Below are 21,983 nucleotides of genomic sequence, written 5' to 3' on the forward strand. Positions count from 1 at the left end.
AACCCATGGCAATCCTCGTGCCGCAACCAAGTGCTGGGATTACAGGTGTGTGTCACCACACCCAGCCTGCATTACTTTTTTGCATCACAGAAGTAAACATTTTGAATTACCAGTTAGTCTTGGACCACCTCCATATCTACTGTAGAAAATGTCTGCTGCATATTCAGAAATTCTCTTCATAATTGAGATTTTATCTGGATGAAGCTTGTCATGGGAGCACAGGCAAGCATGATTATCAATAGGCTTGGTAGGTGTCGATTCATCCAACCACTTCTGCAGCCATTCAAGAGAGACAAACTCATAGGGCTCTGAGGAAGAAAGTGATGAAAAAAACTATGTATTTTTACAGTTTTGGGGCCAAGTGATACAGTCATTTTCCTCAGACAATACAAACTCTATCCAGTTAGCAGAACCACAAGAACCATTGTTCAAAGATGTCTGATGAGTGTGACAGAAAGCCACTGGGTCCAGGGACTGTGCATGGTAGCAAGTCTGCACAATGCCCTACAGGACCGGCTGGTATTATTAACCACATTCTACAAGACGCATCCACAGAGAGAAGTGTCTTGCTTGACAGTGGAGCAGAGCTTTGATCCGGACACCGTGTTTGCTGAATACGAGCCATGCTCCACGCTGGCTCGAAAAATCTCACAACCTCATCTCCTATTATGTTTATGCTATAAATTATTTTCATTTACACTTTCCACAAACGTGATATACCTCTGAAAATTAAAATGAGAAGCAAAAATGAGATTGACTCTTAAAATCAACCTACTCAGCTGAAACCACGTCATTTCTGCCCATTTTAACCACTGAACTTTTCTGTATTGAAGATGTTCATGATGTTGAATTGTTTTTTGTTTTTTGGTTTTTTTTTGAGACAGGCTCTATGTCATTCAACCTGGCCTTTTTCTCTAAGTGACCCTCCTGCTTCAGCCTCCTTTACAGGTGTGCCGCCATGCCCAGCAATGTGAAATAAATTATTTACTCCCCCACCCAATTCCAAGTCATGATCTAGTCACCTCATTATTATTTATGTCAAGATAGTAACTTGTTTTACACAGTTCCAAAATGAAAAACTAGAACTGAGTTATTACCTATTTTGAAGCTGTAAAAATTAGAAGACAAAAACAATTCAAAATGGGTTTTTAATTTTGGAAAAGGGAATCCCAGAGTTCTCTAAAAGCCAAAATTAAAGATAAAGGGACAGCTTTGATTACTTACAAAGATCTCCAGTGAGTCCCAGCATAAAACATAGAAGAAAACATACAGAGGTTGAATTTATGGATTTGTACTATGCACTACTTCCGCTGAGTTCTGAGACAGATACTTCAGTGCAAAGACCATCTGGACCCATTTTACACTGAGTTACGTGTCTAGAAAACTCCCATTTTCACTTAATGAAAGCGATTTTTCAACTTTTACAAAACAAATTTTGGAACTCTCAACCCATGTCTGTGCTAAAAAGGACATCCAAGGGCCCTCAACTCAGCAGCTCTAAGGAGCCTCACAAGACAAGCACAAAGCTGCCAGCAGAGAGCAACGTCTAATCCAAGTTCTGCCACCAAGAACTAAATTTGAGCAAGTCACTTAAACTCTATGCTTCAGGTCTTTTTCTCTGTAAAATGAAGGTAATAATACCTGCCTTCTACCTACCTCACAGGGATGTTGTTGAGTATAAAAGATAAGATATGTGAAGCATTTTGAGCTTTTTGGAAGAAAAGAGATACAGAAAAGTTAATTATACATTAACAGGTAAACAAAAGAGGAAGCCCTAAGAAGCAGTACAGAAAACAAGGTTGTGGCATCTTACAGTATTTCATGGTACGGTTAATTACATTCAAAACACCTCCTGGTTTTATTTGCCAATTTTCAAGTTTAATGTTCAGGGCCAGAATACATTGGGTATCTGGAAAACTATGATAAATGATCCCTGTCTGAGAACAAATAAAATCTTTTCTTTTCCCAAGTACAGTGACACGAATTAAAACTTGGAATCATCTGCATACTCAAAGGTCAGAAAATAGGATTATGAAAAAGCAACATTCAAGAGTAACTCACTAGGTGTTTGCGTTTCTCCAGTGGCTTTGGAAGGGTGAAAAAGAGGCCAATGCTTATCGGTGCTAACTAAAAAAATAAGCCCTATCAACCCCATTCTTATAAGGAAAGCAGTGTAGGAAAATGAATGTGGCTAAGGCACTCCTACAGGAACTGACCCACTGAACAACAATGGGACTCATAGATAAACGCAACGCTCTCCTGTCCCATTAGAGTGTTACAGAAAACTTCCAAGTGAAACTCGTTGTTTGGTTTTTAAATAGGTTAAAAAAAACTATGAATTCAATATAAAATGCAAGGATTACACAAATCATGTATCATTTTATAGTCAGAGGAAAGATTAGAGCAGAGAGTGGGTCCACAATTCTATCTAACACCATACTCATCAACTTAACCACTGTCTCAATTTTTATTTTATTGCCAGATTATATTTGGTGGGGGACCCATGGAAGAAAGGGTGGTCTGGGGTTAAGCACAAGGACTTACTTGTAGCAAAATTTTTACACTACTGATGTATAAAATCAGGTCCTAAGTCAGGACAATCATGGTACCAAAACATTTGAAACACTATCAAGAGACAAGTGAAACATGTCTCAATTTAAATATTAAAGGCCAAAAGGATTCGTGTTCCCTGTGATAGATTTTTACAGTGAATAGCTCTTCTTTCTTTAAGTTCACAAAATGAAATTTAGAAAATGCATTATCAAAACACTGGCTTCAAAACTATGGTCACTGACTGAGATTTTATAATAGGACAGCACAGGTTTGCCATGCTGTAAAGTTTACGGCAGATTGAAAAATTATAAAGTTCACGGTTGAGAAAAGTATAAATACCACAGAAATAAGTCTATGAAAACAAGCACAGGTTCTTACACACTAAATGAAAAAACCACCAGAAGCACAGTGCTACTTTGCCAAGTAATGTCATTGGGCCACATTATTCACAAGAGTATTTGCTTTTTGTTTGTAGGACACTAGGCTCCGATCCAGGGTCTCATGCAAGGTATGCAAGTCATCTACCACCAGCCCTGAGACCAGCATCTTTCTTTTTATGACCTATACAACCCTTTTCTCTTGTGCAGAGTAAGAAACTGGATAAAGTTCAGAAAGTAGAGCTGGGCTTAGTGGCACGTGCCTGTAATCTCAGCACTCTGGGAGGCTAAGGCAGGAGGATCGAAAATTCAAGCCCTGTGCAACCTAGCGAGACTACCTTGGAAATATTTCAACAGGTCTGTAGATTAACTCAGGGGATGGACCTGGGTTCAATGCACAGTAACAGTAGTAATAAAAAATCAAAAGTTCAGAAACCAGATTCCTAGGCCCCAGTTCCTCTGAACAAAGGCGTATAAATATAGATGAGAATAATGGATTAATTCCAAATCATTTCTTATTAAATTAAGGTCAATCTAATTTTTTAGAACAATTGTGACCCTTGAATACAGTTAGAGTAGCACTTACAAAGGGTCAGAATCAAATTAAGACTACATTTGGAAAGAATTTCTTCCTTCCTTCCTTCATCTACAGTACTTGCAGTGCTGGGGATTGAATCCAGTGCCTTAAGCATGCTAATCATGCAGTCTACCAGTAAGCTAAACCCTTAGCCTTTAAAAAGAATTTCTAAGAGCTATGCTTACATATTTAGCAATTTACAGTCATCTTTGGTTTAAAGTTTTACCTGTAATAAAAAATTAAGATATCAAAAAGACAAAAACCACAAGTACAGTTATGCTTGAATATTTATTATCTAACTTAGGTCTAAATTGCCTCTTTTGTAAACAAGACTGAATTATGGGGAATCCATGCCTGTGAAATGACAAATAACTTCTTGTAACCACAAATAAATCAGCCTTAAAAATAACCAGTTGATTTGTTTTTGTTTTTCTGGAGACACTAGATAAACCTAAATACAGTAAAAGAATGTGGAATAATTCTAAGAATTGGGGACGAGCGACAGGGTCTTTATATTCTTACGGTAACACTTGATACTAAATCTCAAATTAATCTGAATGTACCAAAATTATGCTCCTATGAAAGCATGGCTGCTAGTACAATGCAAAAACAGACCGGGCAAGTTGCTCCCATTGTCATCCAATCAGGTTTGTCCTGAGAAACAAGTCAGAATCGACAAAGTGGAAAAATCTACTAGAGTCACAAGCAGAGTGCTAATCTAAGCTAAGCCTTGTAATTTATTAACAGCATCCCATTTTTAAAAGTACATAATAAATATTATGTGGAATGTTACACACCAAATTATTGCTGTTTTACACAGTGATTTTATCATGGATACCTATACACTTAGTGGATTGTAGGAAAAAGTTTGTCCGTACATATTTTTTGTGAGCACAACAAACAAGGCAGTTAATGGCAACAGTGCTGTCCCAGAATATCTTACAGACCAGCTCCAGCAGGTAACCTTTGGTACAGCTCCTTAACCTCTTCATGCTTTGCTTTTCCTTTGTCCACACTCTGTTTACGCATCTCGGCCATTTCAACACACCACTCCTCAAACTTGGAATTATCTCGATCCACCAACTCTTGAAGAAAGGCTACGCAGAAGAAAATAAAATGAAAAACATTTTTACCTCATGTCAATCTTATGGCACATGGGCTAAGACTGTGGTGGCACCTTCTTGCTATGCACAGTATTCTCTAAAAACTTAGGTTGTTCCTCCTACCTCCTACCTCTCCATGGCAGCCGTTACCCAGACCAGCAAAGGCCTGAGACGTACCATCTTCAAACAGCTTGGAATGCTGGCAAGCTAGGTGACCACACAGAGACCATCTTTGGGTCAGTGCAACTCGTCATATAAACTGAACAAAATGACATCACATGTATCGACTACCTTTGTGATTTTAAAAAATGATGTTTGAACTACTTTGGAAGAAATGGCATAGTTCCAGAAATGGAAATAAAGGCTCCTTTATTTCTAAAGCTCACTATGTTAAAACAAATGTGATTAGTACTCACTTCCACTCACATTTCTCATGTGTAATCAACCTGTCATAATGAAAGCAATCTGGTGCTTGTCATTAACCTGAGCATGGCATTCCAAAATATTTGCCTAGCTGGGTGTGGTGGGTGGCGCCTGCTTATAATCTCAGCACTTGGGAGGTTGTGAGTTCGAGGCCAGCCTGGGCTACAAAGTGAGCTCAAGGCCAGCCTGAACTGCACAGTGAGACCCTGTCTCAAAAAGACAAAAACAAAACAAAAAAAAAACCCAAAAACTAAAATATTTGCCTGGTGTTGTCCTCAAAAACACACTACCTGGAACTTCCACCGTCGTGTTGGGCTTCTCTTGGCTTTGCAGTCTGTAAACCAACATATACGCATTTCGCGAGCAATGAGTCCCTTTGCCACACTTGGGTCTGCGTGTCTGCGACTTTGAGGGTTCCGCTGGGGTAGAGAAATCAAAACACAATTTAACTACAATGCTCAAACTTCCTTCATCTGGCGGGGAGGAGGGGGCATGAAAGACACTATCTAAAATATATAAACAAGGACTTGAACATGGACCCAATTATTAAAGTGTGCTGGCCACCCTTGTCTGCCACACTTCATTTTTAAGAGAGGAGAAATACTGCACTTCATGAGTTGATTTTTAATATTAGTCCTGAATTTCAAACACTGATTCAGACTAACATAATCATTAAGAACAGGAGACTATAACCTTGGAAATGTTTTTACCTTAACATGAGCAGCCTGGTAAACAACCACTTGTTTTTAAATAAAAGAACATACATTGTGAATGTACAAATGTTTTATTTTTTTGAAACAGGGTCTCATGAGGTTACAGACATGTGCCGCCAAGCCCCACCCATTTTTGGGAGACTGAGCCTCACGTCTTGGTTCAGACTGGCCATGAACTCACTATGCAGCCCAGGCTTGCCTTGAACTTGTAGCAACCCTCCTGCCACAATCTCCGGAGGGTTGTGATGATAAGCATTTGCCACCTTGCCCAGCTTGTGACACATGTGTATTTCAATACAATACTCTTAAAAGAGTAATGCTGAATAGCCGGGCATGGTGGCGCACGCCTGTAATCCCAGCACTCTGGAGGCTGAGGCAGGAGGATCGTTGCCAGTTCGAGACTAGCCTGGGCTACAAAGTGAGCTCAAGGCCAGCCTGAACTGCATAGCGAGACCCTGTCTCAAAAAAGACAAAAAAAACCCAAAACAAAGAGTAATGCTGAAGTTTCAATATTTACATTTTATTGTAAGCTACATTATGTGGAGCTGCTTAACACTTTCTCAATGGGGTGGTCAATTCATGTCTCACTGTTGGACGGCAGGTGGGGTGGCTTATTAATTTTATTAGTAAAAAGACCAGCAATACTGATAGGTCTGTTGTACCACCAGGGGTTCTAGCCAGTAGGTAAACCAAGTCCTACTTCTTCATGATTTAAAGTTACTTCTCAACTTTGTTCTTAGTGAAGAATAGCACTTGAATTAATGGGAAGATAAACAGGCTGGTCCCACTGACCTCAGTGCCTGGGCCACCAGCCTACCACATTCTCACTGAAAATGAATTACCTCTAACAATGTCCACTAAAGAAACTACTTTATTCATACAATGGGGTATTGCTTAACGATTTTTTAAAAAACTGCTAACAGGCCGGGCATGGTGGTGCATACCTGTAATCCCAGAACTGGGGCGGCTGAGACAGGAGGACCAAGATTAAGGCCAGACTGAACTACATGGCAAGACCCTGTCTCAAAAAATAAAGAGCCATGGTAGGACACATGTACCTAGGGCTGTCCTATCAAGACTTCATACTCTGTCTAAAAACAGGTATGGGGGAAAAACGGTGAAATGCTCAGCTGAGATGGCCTTAACTGGAAGAAGTGTCCACCTTTTGGGAATTCTATGCAGGACAAAGTGAGTTGATGAGAGCTTTGCAAAAGGATCTCATTCGAGAAAGCTGTTCGTGACAGCCTTCAGCAATACACACAAGCAGGCAGAGCCTCCCAGAGGCCCTCCCTACACTCTAGAGGAGGCACTGTCTCACAGCAACGCTCTCCTAGCGAGCTGTTTTGCTGTATCAAATTCCCTGACCTGGGAAAAAACACTATAAATCTTATTATCACTGGGCAAGGTGATACACACTTATACACCAACATGAGGGAGGCTGAGGCAGGAGGATGGTGGCAGACTGAAGCAGGAAGAATGAGTTCAAGGCCAGCCTAGACTAAAAAGTGGGATCAGTCAGGCATGGTGATGCACATCTGCAATCCCAGTGCTTGCAAGGCTGAGAGGAGAGATCACCGAGTTGGAGGCCAGCCTGGACTACATAGTAAGACTGTCTTTTAAAAAAAAAAAAAAAAACAGGCTAGGTATGGTGGCACACACCTGTAATCCTAGCACTTGGGAAGCTGAGGCAGGATGATCGTTGAGACCAGCCTGGGCTACAAAGTGAGCTCAAGGCCAGCCTGAACTGCATACCAAGACCTGTCTCAAAAGGACAAAAAAAAAAAAACTAAACTAAAAAAAAACCCTGTTAGATAAAATGTACTACTCATCATTGTTTGCTTATTGTGGTGTTTTCCCCTTTGCCAGGAAAGATAAGCCTGGTGACTGGAAAGTGATCATTTACCTTCAAGCTTTCCTGAAAGCATGACATTATGATACTGCAACAAAATAATTTTTAACGTAAACACTATTAAAAGATATTCAACAATTTTATGTGTTTAAGAAATGTACATATCTTGGATTGCCGGGAGCGATCCTGGGGCATACTAATACATCATAAGTATTTCTGGCTTAAAAAATTTGTATTTTAAAAGGGCACTCACAACTTAAAGGTTTTACCTAGATCTTCCTCAATCCCTAATTGTAATTTCTTCCCCTCCATCTTTTCTATGTCTTCATCATTAAACTTGTACCATTCGCCGGACTGTGGGTCTTTCACGTGGGCGATGTAGTGTCCGGAGTAAGCGCTCACGCCTCTGTGTATAAGGACGGCACTGAGCTCATACACGTAGGACCCACCTGAAGGAGGACAGAGAACGTGGGAAAGAAATTGCAGGTAACAATACGTTTATATCCTGACAATGAACATTCCCGAACACAATTTTTTTCATTACTTTTTTTTGTGGTGCTGGGGATCAAACCCAGGGCCTTGGGTATGCAAGGCAAGGGCTCTGCCACTGAGCCACATCCCCAGTCCTTTCTTCACTTTTTTTTCTCCAAACACAACTCTTTTACACGCCTGATAAAATTCAAAACATGCCACCTAAGGCAGAAAACTTTCATTTTCACAAAATATTAGGGATGCATCCCTGTAAACAGCTTATCACTGAATCTCCATCTCCTCTACAGTTATACTGGTGGTAGCTACAGTACTCTGACCGGGCACTCAGGGGTGCTAACCTGACTACATCAGCCTCGCACCTGGAAAAACTATTGAGCCGTGTGTTCACAAGAACCGACCATCATATTCTGTCACAGAACTAATTACAATGCCAGGCATGGCGGCACAGGCCTATAATCCCAGCATTCAAGAAGCCGAGGCAGGGAGGAAGATCCCTTCTTCAAGTTCGAAGCCAGGCTGGACTACATTGCTAAATTCTGTCTCTAAACTAAACTAAACTAAATTAAAATAAAATAAAATAATATCAAGAAAAGTAACCAGGTAAGTTGGCATAGGACTATAATCCCAGCACTCGGGAGGCTGAAGCAGGGTCATCGCTGTGAGTACGAGGCCAGCCTGCACTACAAAGTGAAACTGTCTCAAGAATAATTGATTACAACTTATACAAACTAACTAGATGAATGTAAAATGAAAAGCTACTGTAATTAGAGAAAGGCAGACATTTTAGAGGGAAAAAAAGCAGGAGTTAGGTCATCAAGAAAAACTGCTTTCAAAACTGGTGTACAGGTCAGCAGTGGCTGCTCCTGTAACCCAGCACTCTAGGAAAATTTAGCAAGAGGATCAGAACCTCCAGCGGAGCCTGTGAAATTTAGCAGGGTTCCCTCAAAATAAAGTAAATGTGGGGACACACAGTTCAGTATGTAAAAACCATGGATTCAATCCCCTGTGCTACAAATAAACATAAAAAACAGGTGTGATTTATACACCATGGCAAAGGGTTCAAACTTCCATTTGTACGATGAGACTTAAAAAATAGCTACATAACCATAAAAAAATCATTTTACAAAATGTACACCTTACTAGATTGTATATACCTCAAGATCATGCCAACTTTTCTCATGTTATGCTTCATTAAAGCTGGAAAAAATGTAGGCATAGCCAAGAAAATTAGGAAAGGTAGGACAGGTAACACTAAAAATCTACAATGGTTCCATACTTGGATTTCTTTAGATGGTTTGGCTTGTTCTGGTTTTTTTGAGACAGTCTCACTATGTAGTTCAGGTTGTCTTTGAACTCATTACATAGGTGAGACCAGTCTTGAACTAAAGGTGATCCTTCTGCCTCAGCCTCCCCAGTACTGGTATTACAGGTGTACATCACTACTGGCTTGTTATTACTATTTTACAACCTTGAGTCATGTTGAAAAAAACAAAGCCTGGGCTGGGGATTTAGCTCAGCAGCATAGCGCCTGCCTGGCAAGCACAAGGTCGTGAGTTCGGTTCCCAGTCCCAGAAACCACCACCCACCCCCTGCCAAAAAAAACAAAGCCTACAAATCACAGACTACATATTATACACGTGATTTGCAAAAATGGACATATCAAAATACTGGCATAATGAACAAGCAAGTAAAGATAGAATGTTTTAGACTCTCGGGAAAAAAAATTTTCAGATAGGATCTCGCTATGCAGTTCAGGCCAGCCTTAAACTCACTATGTAGCCAAGGGTGGGTTTGAACATACAATCCTCCTGCCTCAGCCTCCCAAAATTCTAGGATTACAAGTATGTACCAGCATGTACAGCTAAGCACAAGATTTTTTTCTCTCTAAAAAATTAGCCTCCTTCAAAGATGAAGACTGAAGAATGAAGCAGTAGCTGGGCATGGTGACACATGCCTGTAATCCCAGCACTCTGGAGGCTGAGGCAGAAGGATAGGCCGTCAGCCTGGCTGGAGTTCAAAATTAGCCTGAACTACACACAGTGAGGTCTTGTCTCAAAAAATAAATGAAACAGTAATTATTTAACGTAGAAATAACAACATAGCCAGGTGTGGTGGCATACACCTATAATCCCAACACACGGGAGGCTGAGGAAAGAGGACTGCCAAGTTTGACGACAACCTGGGCTACATAGTGAGACCCTCCCCGCCCCCCCCAAAAAAACACCTAAAAAACAAAATAAAAACCTTGACACCGCATCCTAGGGTATACCTGTGGATAGAAATATGAAGAATTTCAGCATCATTATTGCCAGTGTTTCTGACAAACTTTTTAAATGTCAATGGCGAGAGGAAGTTTGAGTAGTAGAGTGCATACTTAGCATGTGTAAGGCCCCAAATTCTATCTCCAGTGTCAATAAAGCACACAAAAAAAATGAATATAGGTAGACTAGAACTCAATGAGAGCTGCCCATGGTGGCGCACGCCTATAATCCCATCACCGGGGAGGCTGAGGCAGGAGGATTGTTGCAAATTCGAGACCGGCCTGGGCTACAAAGTGAGCTCAAGCAAACTGAACTGCATAGTGAGACCCTGTCTGGAAGGAAGGAAGGGGGGAAGGAAGGAAAGAGAGAGAGATGGAGAAGAAGGAAGGAAGGGAGTGAGGAGAGGAGGGAAGGAAGGAAGGACAGACTGACAGACAGAAAGAGAAAGATCTAATCTTTGTTTCACGTTTACTCACAGAAAACTGACACATCTTCTTTCACCTGAGAAGCCCTTTCCCCCAAGATCAGCAAATGGAAACAGCAGTAACTGTTGCTCTATACTCATCCCAAGTAGATCACAGGTTAGTCTTGAACACTGTGATTTCTTTCTTTGATAGAAACATTACCTTTATGTTCCACGTAAGGTTCCATATCCAAAATCTCGGAGAAGCCTATGTAGGCATTCAGCTTTTTCTTATGTCCAGTTTGCCTAATCAAGAGGTAAAGTCATTATATTTCTATTTAAAACAATCAGAGAACAATGTGTAAACTCTTCAGTTTTTTTTGTTTTTTAATTTAAAGTTCGCCGAGCAGTTTAGGCTGGCCTTGAAACTCACTATGTAGCCCAGGGTAGCCTCAAGCTGGCAGCGATCCTCCTGCCTCACATCCACAATACTAGGATTTCAGTGTTTTTTAAGAGACTCAACAGGAGCTAGACTTCACTGAGCAATGTTCTGTAAAAATGTGTATGCTTAAACAATACAATTTTGTGACTGCTAACAGTATTTAACAGGTTAAAGGGTACGAGAAAAACACTAATTCTTTAGAATCGTAGAACACATGCAAAACTACTGTGATTTTAATTGTGTGATTAAAGATATACTCTCACAAAGGTGCAAATATTGAAATAAGTACAAATTTATTCTACTTCAAATATACAATAAGATAGAATGTCAAAGTAATTCAGTTCCTGGCATGATTTAATAATTTCTTAAACTAATTCCCTACTTTTCTAGTTCTCAGTTGTGTAGAGCATGGAAGAGAAGAAAAAAAAAAAAGAAAAAAAAAAAAAAATCACAGGCTCCCTCTATAACTTTCTTTTTCAAATCCAGTTTCAAATTCTAGGGGGCTGGGGATTTAGCTCAGCGGCACAGCACCTGCCTGGCAAGAGCGAGGTCGTGAGTTCGATTCCTGGTACCGGAAAAAAACAAACAAACTCTAATCAGCTGTGTCTGGGATATACCTCAGTGGCACATCACCTGCCTGGCAAGCACGAACTCCTAAGTTCCATTTCTGGTAGCAATAAATAAATAAATGATTCTAATCAGCTGATCTCACCTGCTTATGGCAAATCTATGCGTTTTAGTTCACGGTGAACATCAAGCCCTACTACTTACACAAACTTACCTGTCAAAGACGAAACGCATCAGCTGCAAGTTCAGGGTGCAAGGGAGGCTGAGAAGCCGAATCTTCCTTGTAGCATTCTGTTTGCTTTGACAATTTTCACAGAAGTATCGATTGTCTCCTTCTAATTTTTCTTCCTGATCAAGAATAAGACATATTAGTTTTCGAAAGCAAAGGGTGGAAGATTTAGAACAAGCAATAAACCCTGATGTCAGGTTTCATTTCCTTTCATAACTAGCCCCCTCCCCAGCAACGGCTTAAATTCAAATCCCTGCATGAATTAACACTCACAAGATTACAGGTACTTCTTCGCTGTTACACAATCAATTTGTATATAACACTACCTAAAAATCAAGATGCCTATTTCCAAAATCTATGCTTTAAAAAAAGTTAAGCAGATTTGAAAAGAACTCTTACACATACTTTTTTTTTGAAGGTCTCGCTATGTAGTTCAGGCTGGCCTTGAATTCACTATGCAGCCCAGGCTGGCCTCGAACTCGCAACGATCCCCCTGCCTCAGCCTCCCGAGTGCTGGGATTACAGGCGTGCACCACCACGCCAGGCTTCCCACATACTTTTATGTCAAATTAATTTTAGAACAAAGAAACCACATGGAAATGTGTATACTTTGTTTAAATGGATGTATCATATTCATGGGTTAAAAGAGCATAGAGAAATCCAACGCAATAGCTGACAATGATTTAAAATTTTTCCTTTCTGTAGCAGCTCCTGTTCAAAGTCGTATGCAGTAGTCGAACTACCACTTCCTAGTGGGGACTTCCTGGATATCACACTCCTTTCCCTTCCTCCTACTCACTGGCCATTCCCCATAAGCCTGCCTTGTTCCTATCTCCCTCACCACTTCCGGGTTCAGTATCTAGCTCTTGTCCTTCTCCATTCCCTTTCTTTTTTGCGTGGGGGGGCGGGTCTTTTTGAGACAGGGTCTCGCTATGCAGTTCAGGCTGACCTTGAGCTCGCTTTGTAGACCAGGCTGGTCTCAAAACTCTCAACAATGCTCCTGCCTCAGCGTCTCTGCCCCAGCCTCCAGAGTGCTGGGATGACAGGCGTGCACCACCTCAACTTTTATCTTTTTATCCTCCATTCTCTTTTGAATGTTAAAGCCCTCAGCTGGGTGTGGTGGCACACGCCTGTAATCCCAGCACTCAGGAGGCTGAGGCAGGAGGATCACAGAGTTCAAGGCCAGCCTGGGCTACAAAGTGAGAGCCTGTCTCAAGAAGACAAAAAAATAAAAAATAAAAAATAAAAAAGGAAGGTTAAAGCCCTCACTTGACCCCCTTGAACTTCACCTTTCAAAGGGAAGAAGCTCAAAGCCAAACGTTTTCTCTTTTGTTGTAGTGCTCGTAAGTCCTCCACCACTGAGCTACCCTCAGCCTGAACTTTGTAATTTCTCCCTAACCCTGCTCCTCCTGGTGGTGACAACTCTATTCTACCTTGTTATGCCACAAAATTCCGGAATCCTTGACTCCTCTTTCTCCTTACTTGGCACACACATTTTACTACCTTTACTCTGGAAATACCTATCTAAAAGCCAAACACTATGCTATGTGGCTCTTTGGCTAGCCCTTAGTCCAGGTTACCACGCAACCTTTGGTCTGCCCTTACTTAGTCCTTCTTTTTCAACCAATTTTTACAACAGTGCACACAACTGTCCCCTTACGGCAATTGTATTGCTCTTATGCTTATAGCCCTTCTAGTTCCTCAATCAACTTAGCATAAAGCCAAGCTCAGACAACCCTGTCGTGACATAGCCTGTCTGCCATGGCCCTTAGCTACCTGGACTACTCATTTTCAGCATCCTAACCTTGCTTACTCACTTTAAGCATATTTGGCCCTTGATTTCTCTAACCACAGAGGTCCATTCTCCTCTCAGGCTCTGTACTGAGCGTTTCACCTGCTCAGAATACCCTTCCTCCTGGGTGTTGAATGGCTCACTCTTTATTTTATTTTATTTTTTTGTCTTTTTGAGACAGGGTCTCGCTATGCAGTTCAGGCTGGCCTTGAGCTCACTTTGTAACCCAGGCGGGTCTTGAACTTGCAAAGATCCTCCTGCCTCAGCCTCCCAAGTGCCGGGATTACAGGCGTGCGCCACCACGCCCGGCTCTGGCTCACTCCTTTACATGAAATCATTTTTAATTGCAGTATTCCTCCTTCTCATCATCCTCCCCAGCCTGTCCCCTCAAAGCACGCTCATAGCACTTAGTGTAACTGACACACTATGGATCTCATACATATTTATTCTACTGACCTTCCCAGGTACCCACAAAACTGTACTGTAAGCTCCATAGAGGGTTACTTTATCTTTTTATCCTCCCCAACAGCTCAAATGGTACTTGGTACAAGCACTCAAAGTGTTTAGATGAATAAATTCAAGATTGCTTCACGTATGGTTAACAGAATTGCTAAGAGTAGGATAAGCACAAAAATATTGACAAGAAGCTGTGCATTAAAGTTTTATGCTATGTGTTCATACTTGATAGCAAATGTTTCTGGCAAATCTAAATACACAGAAACTAGAAGCAAAATGGAAGAGGTTAAGACGAACACATGGATATAAAAAATTTTTGCATTTAATGCATTATAGTTCTCATTACATGAGAAGATGAATTAGTTTTTTACTAACAGACCTTAGATTCCATTAAACACTCTACTACTCCTACTCAGACACACACAATTTCACATATGAAGTTACAACTGCCAAAAATTCAGATGCGACCTGCTTCAGTACTTTAGTTCCTTTTATATCAATATGCAGTTCTTACTTCACGAACGCTAAAATAATGGATTTATACATTACACAATACCACTCAGAATAATATTTAATTATTAATGAACAAAATCAATACATATACTAAGATTCAAGTACCTTTAAAAATTCTGAGATACAATCTGTTAACTGTTTGTGGCCTTGGATATTTAGCTCCAGTTCATAGAACTTTGATGACAGCTTAGATTCTCTGCCACACTGATTGCAACTACAATAAAAAGAGCAATAAAATTAAGATCACAATGAAAAAGACAATCACATTCTATTATTTACATCCTACCAAAGATGGGAAAAAAGCTGGGCATGGTGTTACATGCCTGCAATCCCAGCACTTGGCAGACTGAGGCAGGAGGATCACTGCAAGTTCAAGGCCAGCTGGGGCTACAAAGTGAGCTTGAGGCCAGCCCGAATGCATAGAAAGACCCTGTCCCAAAAAGACCACAAAAAAAAAAAAAAAGGATGAGGAAAAAAAAGCATTTAAAATCTTAGTTTGGTGCATGCCTATAATCCCAGCAACTGAAAGGCTGGGACAAGCGGATTGCCACAAATTCAAGGCCAGCCTGGACTACACAGTGACAGCCTGTCTTCAAAACAACAAAATAAAAACTTAGTTGGTTTTCACAAAAATTATTTACACTACACACAAAAATGAAAATTTAGCCAGGCTTTTGGTGGCCTAGGCCTGTAATCCCAGCACTTGGGAGGCTGAGGCAGGAGGATCATTGCAAGTTCAAGGGCAGCCTGGGCTACAAAGTGAGCTCAAGGCCAGCCTAAACTGCACAGGGAGACTCTGTCTCAAAGACAAAACAAACAAACAAAAACCAGAAAATTTAAGAAGTGTTTGGTGAAACCACATATCTTATACCTGGGAAACTTTCAAAGAGATGCTCTGTTTAGTATTCTACCTGGTTTCAATCTTATTTTTTCAACTCACAATATACTGCTATAAAAGAAATGGCAAGATTTCAACAAAACATAGCTCCCAACACCTGGATGGGTAAAACTGCAGTGATCAAGTTGGGTTGTTTACATGTTCCCATGGAAATGTGTTACTATGAGTATTTCAGGACCCTTGATAACCCGCCAAACCTGTAACTTCGAAAAGAACTGAAGGGCCAGGGATATAGCTCAGCAGCACAGAGCCTGCCTGGCAAGCGCAAGGTCCTGAGTTCAATTCCAGGTACCAAAAAAAAAAAAAAAAGGAACTGAAAACTAGGCACCATATGGGCAACTATCTTAGAGTACAGTGTACCATGAAAAGGCTGAAGTACTTACACAGTTACATAAGCATATTCCCCACAGAACTGCTGCTGCACAATGTTCTGTACATCTGGATTCTTCTGTTTAGACAAAGTATCTTCCAATAGAGACATAAACAGCTTTGAAAATTCCTGAGCATCCTACACATGTAGATTAATGAGAAAGAAAAATTGTATCTTGCTTCTCAATCTCTAAAACAAATAGCAATCTCCTTTCCAGAAACTATCTGCACTTTCTTTGTTTTTTTTTTTCTTTTTTCTTTTTTTGGTCTTTTTGAGGCAGGGTCTTCCTATGCAGTTCAGTCTGGCCTTGAGCTCACTTTGTAGCACAGGCCGGTCTCAAACTTGCAGAGATCCTCCAGCCTCAGCCTCCCAAGTGCTGGGATTACAGGCATGCGCCACCACACCCAGCATTATCTGGGCTTTCAACTTCAATACAGCATTTTTCTGAATAAGGACTACAGGTATGTTGACCCATTCTGCATCCACACGTCAATTTTCAGAAATGAGGAGGAGATTAATGCATAACAAACTAGATAGTAAATAAAGGCTCAAACAATTCAGAACAGAAAAACAATTTTTCCAAAGGATCCTACTTCATCTTCCTTCACAGACACTGTAAGGAATACTTGAGTATCTTTGAATTCTTCCTTTTAAAAGAAAAGTTCTGGGCCGAGGATGTAGCTCAGTGGCACAAGCGCCTGCCTAACAAGCGCAAGGTCCTAAGTTCGATCCCTGGTACCAAAAATAAAGAAAGAAAGAAAGAAAGAAAAGAAAAGAAAAGTTCTTACCTGTTGCTGGCCAGTGTCTAAGCCCAAGGCTTTAACAAACCCTGATGGGTCAATGTATCGTCTGTTACTGTTTTGCAACAAAGCAAATAAGTACTGGAGATGCTCGCAAATAGTCTGAGGTTCATAATCTATTAAAAGAGAAATGTGGTTTTTTGCAGAGTTGTTACTTTTTAAAATTCCTACTTCTTTTTCACATGACAACATAAATAAGCACCCTTTCATTCAAACTACACTGTATGTCATAGTTTTAAGACTATGAGAAACAGAGCTGGCCATCTTTTCTAAAACAGGGCCACCAGAGCTGTATGTACACAACACCTAAAGACTAGAGGCTACGCACTGTGCATGCGGAGTATACTATCATGATAACCCTTTCACCGAACACTGAAACATCACTCCTAGTAAGAACCACACCACAGGGCCGGGGATATAGCTCAGTGGCCAGGGATTTAGCTCACTCAGTGGCACATCGGCTGCCAAGCAAGAGTGTCGGGTGAGAGTGAGGTTGTGAGTTCGATTCCTGGCACCACCACCTCCAAAAAAGAACCACACTGACCTCTGCATAAGAGAATTGAATATGTTCAAAACATCTTATTAATCTGGGTTTGCCACAAACCAAACAATTAAAAGGTAATCTCAAGCACAGCCATCCACTGGTCTTTGCCTGTTCTGTGCTGAAACTCTTACAAGTATTTCTCCTCTGCCACCTGTGAGGTCAACCCTGTCAGTGCATGGTACCAGAGGGTCGAGTATGCCAGCTTTTACCAATTACCAGCCTCCGTGGGTCCATCTGTACCAAGGCTCCAGGTTCCTGCACTAACAGTGGCCAGCAGCTTCCCCCAGCACCTCCTCTGCCAGCCTCAAGCCCAGCACCTCCAATAAGACAGTCTGCGGTCACTGGACACCCTCTCAGGTAACTATGGAGGGGCTTCACAGGGCTAGCACCTTCTTACAGTTTCCAGCAAGGATCCCAGCAAGGTGTCTCCTCCCCGTTCCTCCTATCTGGGAATCCTTGCCATGGCATATCATTTTGTTAAAACAGAAATCTAGCTCTCACTTATGTTACTACCTTCTCATTATATATTCAAAATAATCCATTTCAGATTACTTCTATTTTTTTTTTTTTTTTTGGTACTGGGAATCAAACTCAGAACCTTGAGCTTGCCAGGCAGGCATTTATGCCACCGAGCTACATCCCCGGCCCTCAGATTACTTCTAAACTGTTACTTTACACACTTAGAGCCAGCATGGTGGCACACACCTGTCATCCCAACACTCATGTGCCTGAGCCAGGAGGACTGTCAGAAGTTTGAAGCCAGCCTGACCTACGTAGTAAAAGACTCTGTCTCAAAACCCCAAAAACAAAAAAGCCTACTAAATCAAGTATTAATCCAGATTTAAATATTCAGACCAGGCCGGGCCTGGTGGCGCACGCCTGTAATTCCAGCATTCGGGAGGCTGAGGCTGGAGCATCGTTGTGAGTTTGAGGCCAGCCTGGGCTACAAAATGAGCTCAAATAAATATTCAGATCCCCAAAAAATTCAGACCTATGGGAATAAAATTTTGAAGAAATATCCTCCAACCATAATACTAGGGGTTGAAACCCCAGATCTTTACACTGAGCTACAGTCTCCAGCCTTTTAATTTTGCTTTAGGGGGCTGGGGATTTAGCTCAGCGGCAAAAGCGCCTGCCTGGCAAGCGCAAGGTCATGAGTTCAGTTCCCGGTACTGGAGAAAAACAAACAAAAAAAAAAATTTTGCTTTGGACAGTGTCTCACTATGCTGCCCAGCCTAAACTGTTCAAGCCAGTCCCTGCCTCAAAAAAAAAACAAAAAAAAAAACAATAGCATCGGAGTTCCAGAGGGGAAGAAGGTGTTAAGTTCCCAACTTGGAGCCCCCAGATCTATACAATCTTAGAAACCTCCCCTTGAAAATGTGAAAATTCTGGTTCGTTCCATGAAAGCTCCAACTCAGTGGAAACCTCATAGTGGAAACCTCTATTTCAGATTTTTAAAGCAATGTTATCTGTAATGTGCACATTGGGCATGAAATAAAAATACGTAATGTTAGTGGAAACAGAAGCTGACCCTGTCCAAATTCACAGCAAGCACAACATTTTCATGGGTGATTTTGTCAGTTAACGAACTTAATCATAATCTTACAGAATTCAGTTAAGTCTGCTTATGTAGTGTATTTGGTAGTCAGCCCCAATGTGATTACCCTGAAATATTTATTAAGTCTCTCAACCTAGGCAAAAATAATAATTTTCTGCCTTATTGATTTTATCACTACAAATTAAGGAGCTATAACCAGAATATTACATAGAGAAACAGTCACTGTATAGTATACTAAGAACAAGCAAATGAGCTAGGCATGGTGGGGCACACCTATAATCCCACCAACTGGGAGGCTGAGGCAGGAGGATTGCTCTGAGCTTAAAGTCAACCTGGGCCAAACTGTGAGCTTAATTCCGGCCTGAACTACACAATGAAGAAACCCTTGCTTAAAAAAAAAAAAAAAAAAGAAAAAGAAAAAGAAAAAAAGAAAAAACAAGGAAGGGCTGGGGATATAGCTCAGGGGCACAAGTACCTGCCTTGCATACAAAGTCCTGAGTTTGATTCCCAGTACCTACACACACAAAAAAAAAACCAACTAAAAAACAAGCAAATATGTTTCCTTCATCTGAAATATTAGCTATTTTGGTGCAATATATGCAGGGGGCTTATCCTGTTAACGAAGAGCCTAGCATCCTTCCTGGCATGCAGTGAGCACCCTCGCTTCCCCCTTTGCAGTTGGCTCAGAAGTGTTCAAGCTGTCAACACACTCAGAGCCGAGCTCGCCCTTGCCCATCCCCACCAACCTTTCTCCTCCTGGACACCATCTCCCCTCATGTAGTCGCTGCAGGTGCTTGGACACAAGTACAGCGCCTGTCGAAGCTCCAGGTTGAGAAACCACACTTGAAGAAATGTGTTGACGTAACATGTGGCTCCGAGGTTTGTCAGGCCCACAAAGGAGTTCTACAGAAACAGAAGATCCTAACATTTACTTCCCTTTAAACATAAAACCTGAGCCAGGCGTGGTGGTGCACAACTGTAAGCTCAGCACTCTGGAGGCTGAGGCAGGGAGTCAATGCGAGTTCGAGGCCAGCCTGGGCTACATAGTGAGTTCAAGAACAGCCTGAACTGCATAATGAGACCCTGTCTCAAAAAGACCAAAAAAAAAACCCAAAACCCTATGAGGAGCATTAATTTTAAATTTCCAGATTAAAAATTGGTAAGACTGTCCCAACCCACATGGCATAACCGCCTTCAAAGCTTCTCTTGGCTGAAGGTGGGGAGGGTTTTCCCGAAAGCCCACTTGGGGGGTTGCCCACAGCCATGGAAATGATTTCAGTCAGCATCACGGCCCATCACTAGCAGGCTGACTCCCCAGCCAGCCACTTCATCTAATACTGAAATAGTACAGTCTAGAAAAGATCAGTTTTGAACACATATACACAGGCTTGTCATTTACTATATTCTTAAAACGGCCAGCATTCAGTAGAAAACTTTGATTTTAGCCCTAGAAATTAGACTTGGGACATTGGAAACTGGGTCCACCTTTTTCCAAAGGTTAAGAAATCTTTAATACAACAAGAATTGTTAATTTCCTACCACTTTGTTTATAACTATGTATTGTCTATACTGTTCTTTTGCTAGTTTGTAAAAGGCTGTCTATCTGTTAATGTTTTCCTCCTTTTATTTTTAAAATTAAAAAAAAAAAAAGAAATCTTGTGTTTCTTCTAATCCCAGCACTCAGGAGGCTGAGGCAAGATCACTGTGAGGCCACCCTGGGGGACATAGTAAGACCTTGTCTCAAAAAAAAAAAAAAAAAAAAAAAAAAGTAATAGTAATAGAAACCTTGAACTACTATAATGAATTATTTCTTTTAAGAGACAAAATACCAGCCCAGCATGGTAGTGCAAGCCTGTAATCCCCGCACCAGGGAGGCTGAGGCAGGAGGATTGCTGTGGGTTCAAGGTCACCCTAAAATACCGTGAGGCTCTATATCAAAACAAAAATAAAAACAAAACCAGACAAAATATCTATCCGACAACATGGTTGGCATAGCTGGGAATGTGTTATTTTAAAAGCACATACAGATATTAATATATAAAATATAAGAAAATAAAGTTATATCATTATAGGAGCTTGTTCCTCTGAATCACTGCCTCCCTTAAAAGTAATTTAAGTTAAAAAATATAAAGCATACTATGTTAAGCTATACACAGAATCATCGTTTACTAAAACTACTATTCACTATGTACTGGGATACACAGTTGTCTCTTTTAGAGCATGTCAGGGTTTAAACCTACAATGTCCTCGTATGTTCAGAGATGGGGGAGGTGACTGGATCGAGGGGGGCATATTCATACCATATTACACAATATACCTATTGGTGGAGTGGTCCACCAGTAAGTTCAGCAGTTAAACGCATGGGGGTGGAGGCTGACCTGGAAAACAGAGCTCCTTCCTTCCTCTCCTGTCTGCTTCCTGGCAGCCATGATGCAGCTTTTCCTCTGCCTAGGCCCCTTCACCGTGCCCTTTCTCCCTTGCAGCCAGCAGACCACAGGGGAAAACATAAGACAAAATCAACCTCATTTTAGGTTGTGGGTGTCAGGTACTGTATCCCAGCAACAAGAAGTGACTAGGTATGTTATGAACTATTCCTGTTCAACTCTACTACTTAGTTTAAAACTGCACAGGCTACCTGAAATCAGTAGTGGTTTGTTTATTGGAACAAAAAAAAGAAATACTATACATCACACTTACCTTTTTTCTCCTCTCACAGTTGGGATCATCAATGTTATGAAAACTGTTCTCATCTATTTCTCCTAACCAAATATGCTCACCAATCCCAACCAAGCAATTCGGATTTCCTTTGCAGTTTCGCCTAAAAGAAAAAAAAGGAAAAATTATTATTTGGTTTTAAAATACGCAGTAAAGCCGGGCGTGGTGGCGAACGCCTGTAATCCCAGCACTCGGGAGGCTGAGGCAGAGGATCGAGGCTGAGGCTGAGGCAGGAGGAACATTGTAAGTTCGAGACCAGCCTGGGCTACAAAGTGAGCTCAAGGCCAGCCTGAGCTGTATAGCAAGACCCTGTCTCAAAAAGACAAAGAAAGAAAGAAAAGAAAGAAA

At 41.2% G+C, this 21,983-nt stretch overlaps 1 protein-coding gene across 2 annotated transcripts in view; it reads right to left on the bottom strand.

Moving 5' to 3' along the window:
* Window positions 1–21,983, bottom strand: part of Usp48 (ubiquitin specific peptidase 48) — a 72,434-nt gene that overhangs the window by 32,944 nt on the left and 17,507 nt on the right. The window contains exons 2-12 of one of the 2 annotated variants that reach the window (XM_013519602.1): window positions 21,618–21,738; window positions 19,667–19,823; window positions 16,807–16,934; window positions 16,032–16,156; window positions 14,856–14,964; window positions 11,975–12,108; window positions 10,975–11,057; window positions 7,865–8,044; window positions 5,324–5,452; window positions 4,455–4,604; window positions 111–308 (exon numbers count right to left, since the gene is read on the bottom strand). In XM_013519602.1, the coding sequence (XP_013375056.1) occupies window positions 111–308; window positions 4,455–4,604; window positions 5,324–5,452; window positions 7,865–8,044; window positions 10,975–11,057; window positions 11,975–12,108; window positions 14,856–14,964; window positions 16,032–16,156; window positions 16,807–16,934; window positions 19,667–19,823; window positions 21,618–21,738 (1,514 nt within the window). Of the gene's footprint in view, window positions 1–110; window positions 309–4,454; window positions 4,605–5,323; window positions 5,453–7,864; window positions 8,045–10,974; window positions 11,058–11,974; window positions 12,109–14,855; window positions 14,965–16,031; window positions 16,157–16,806; window positions 16,935–19,666; window positions 19,826–21,617; window positions 21,739–21,983 lie in introns of those variants that run through there. The other variant, XM_013519603.1, reaches the window with a different exon arrangement.

This window comes from Chinchilla lanigera, unplaced genomic scaffold, assembly GCF_000276665.1.
Source record: "Chinchilla lanigera isolate Chin_1 unplaced genomic scaffold, ChiLan1.0 scaffold00051, whole genome shotgun sequence".
NCBI lineage: Eukaryota > Metazoa > Chordata > Mammalia > Rodentia > Chinchillidae > Chinchilla > Chinchilla lanigera.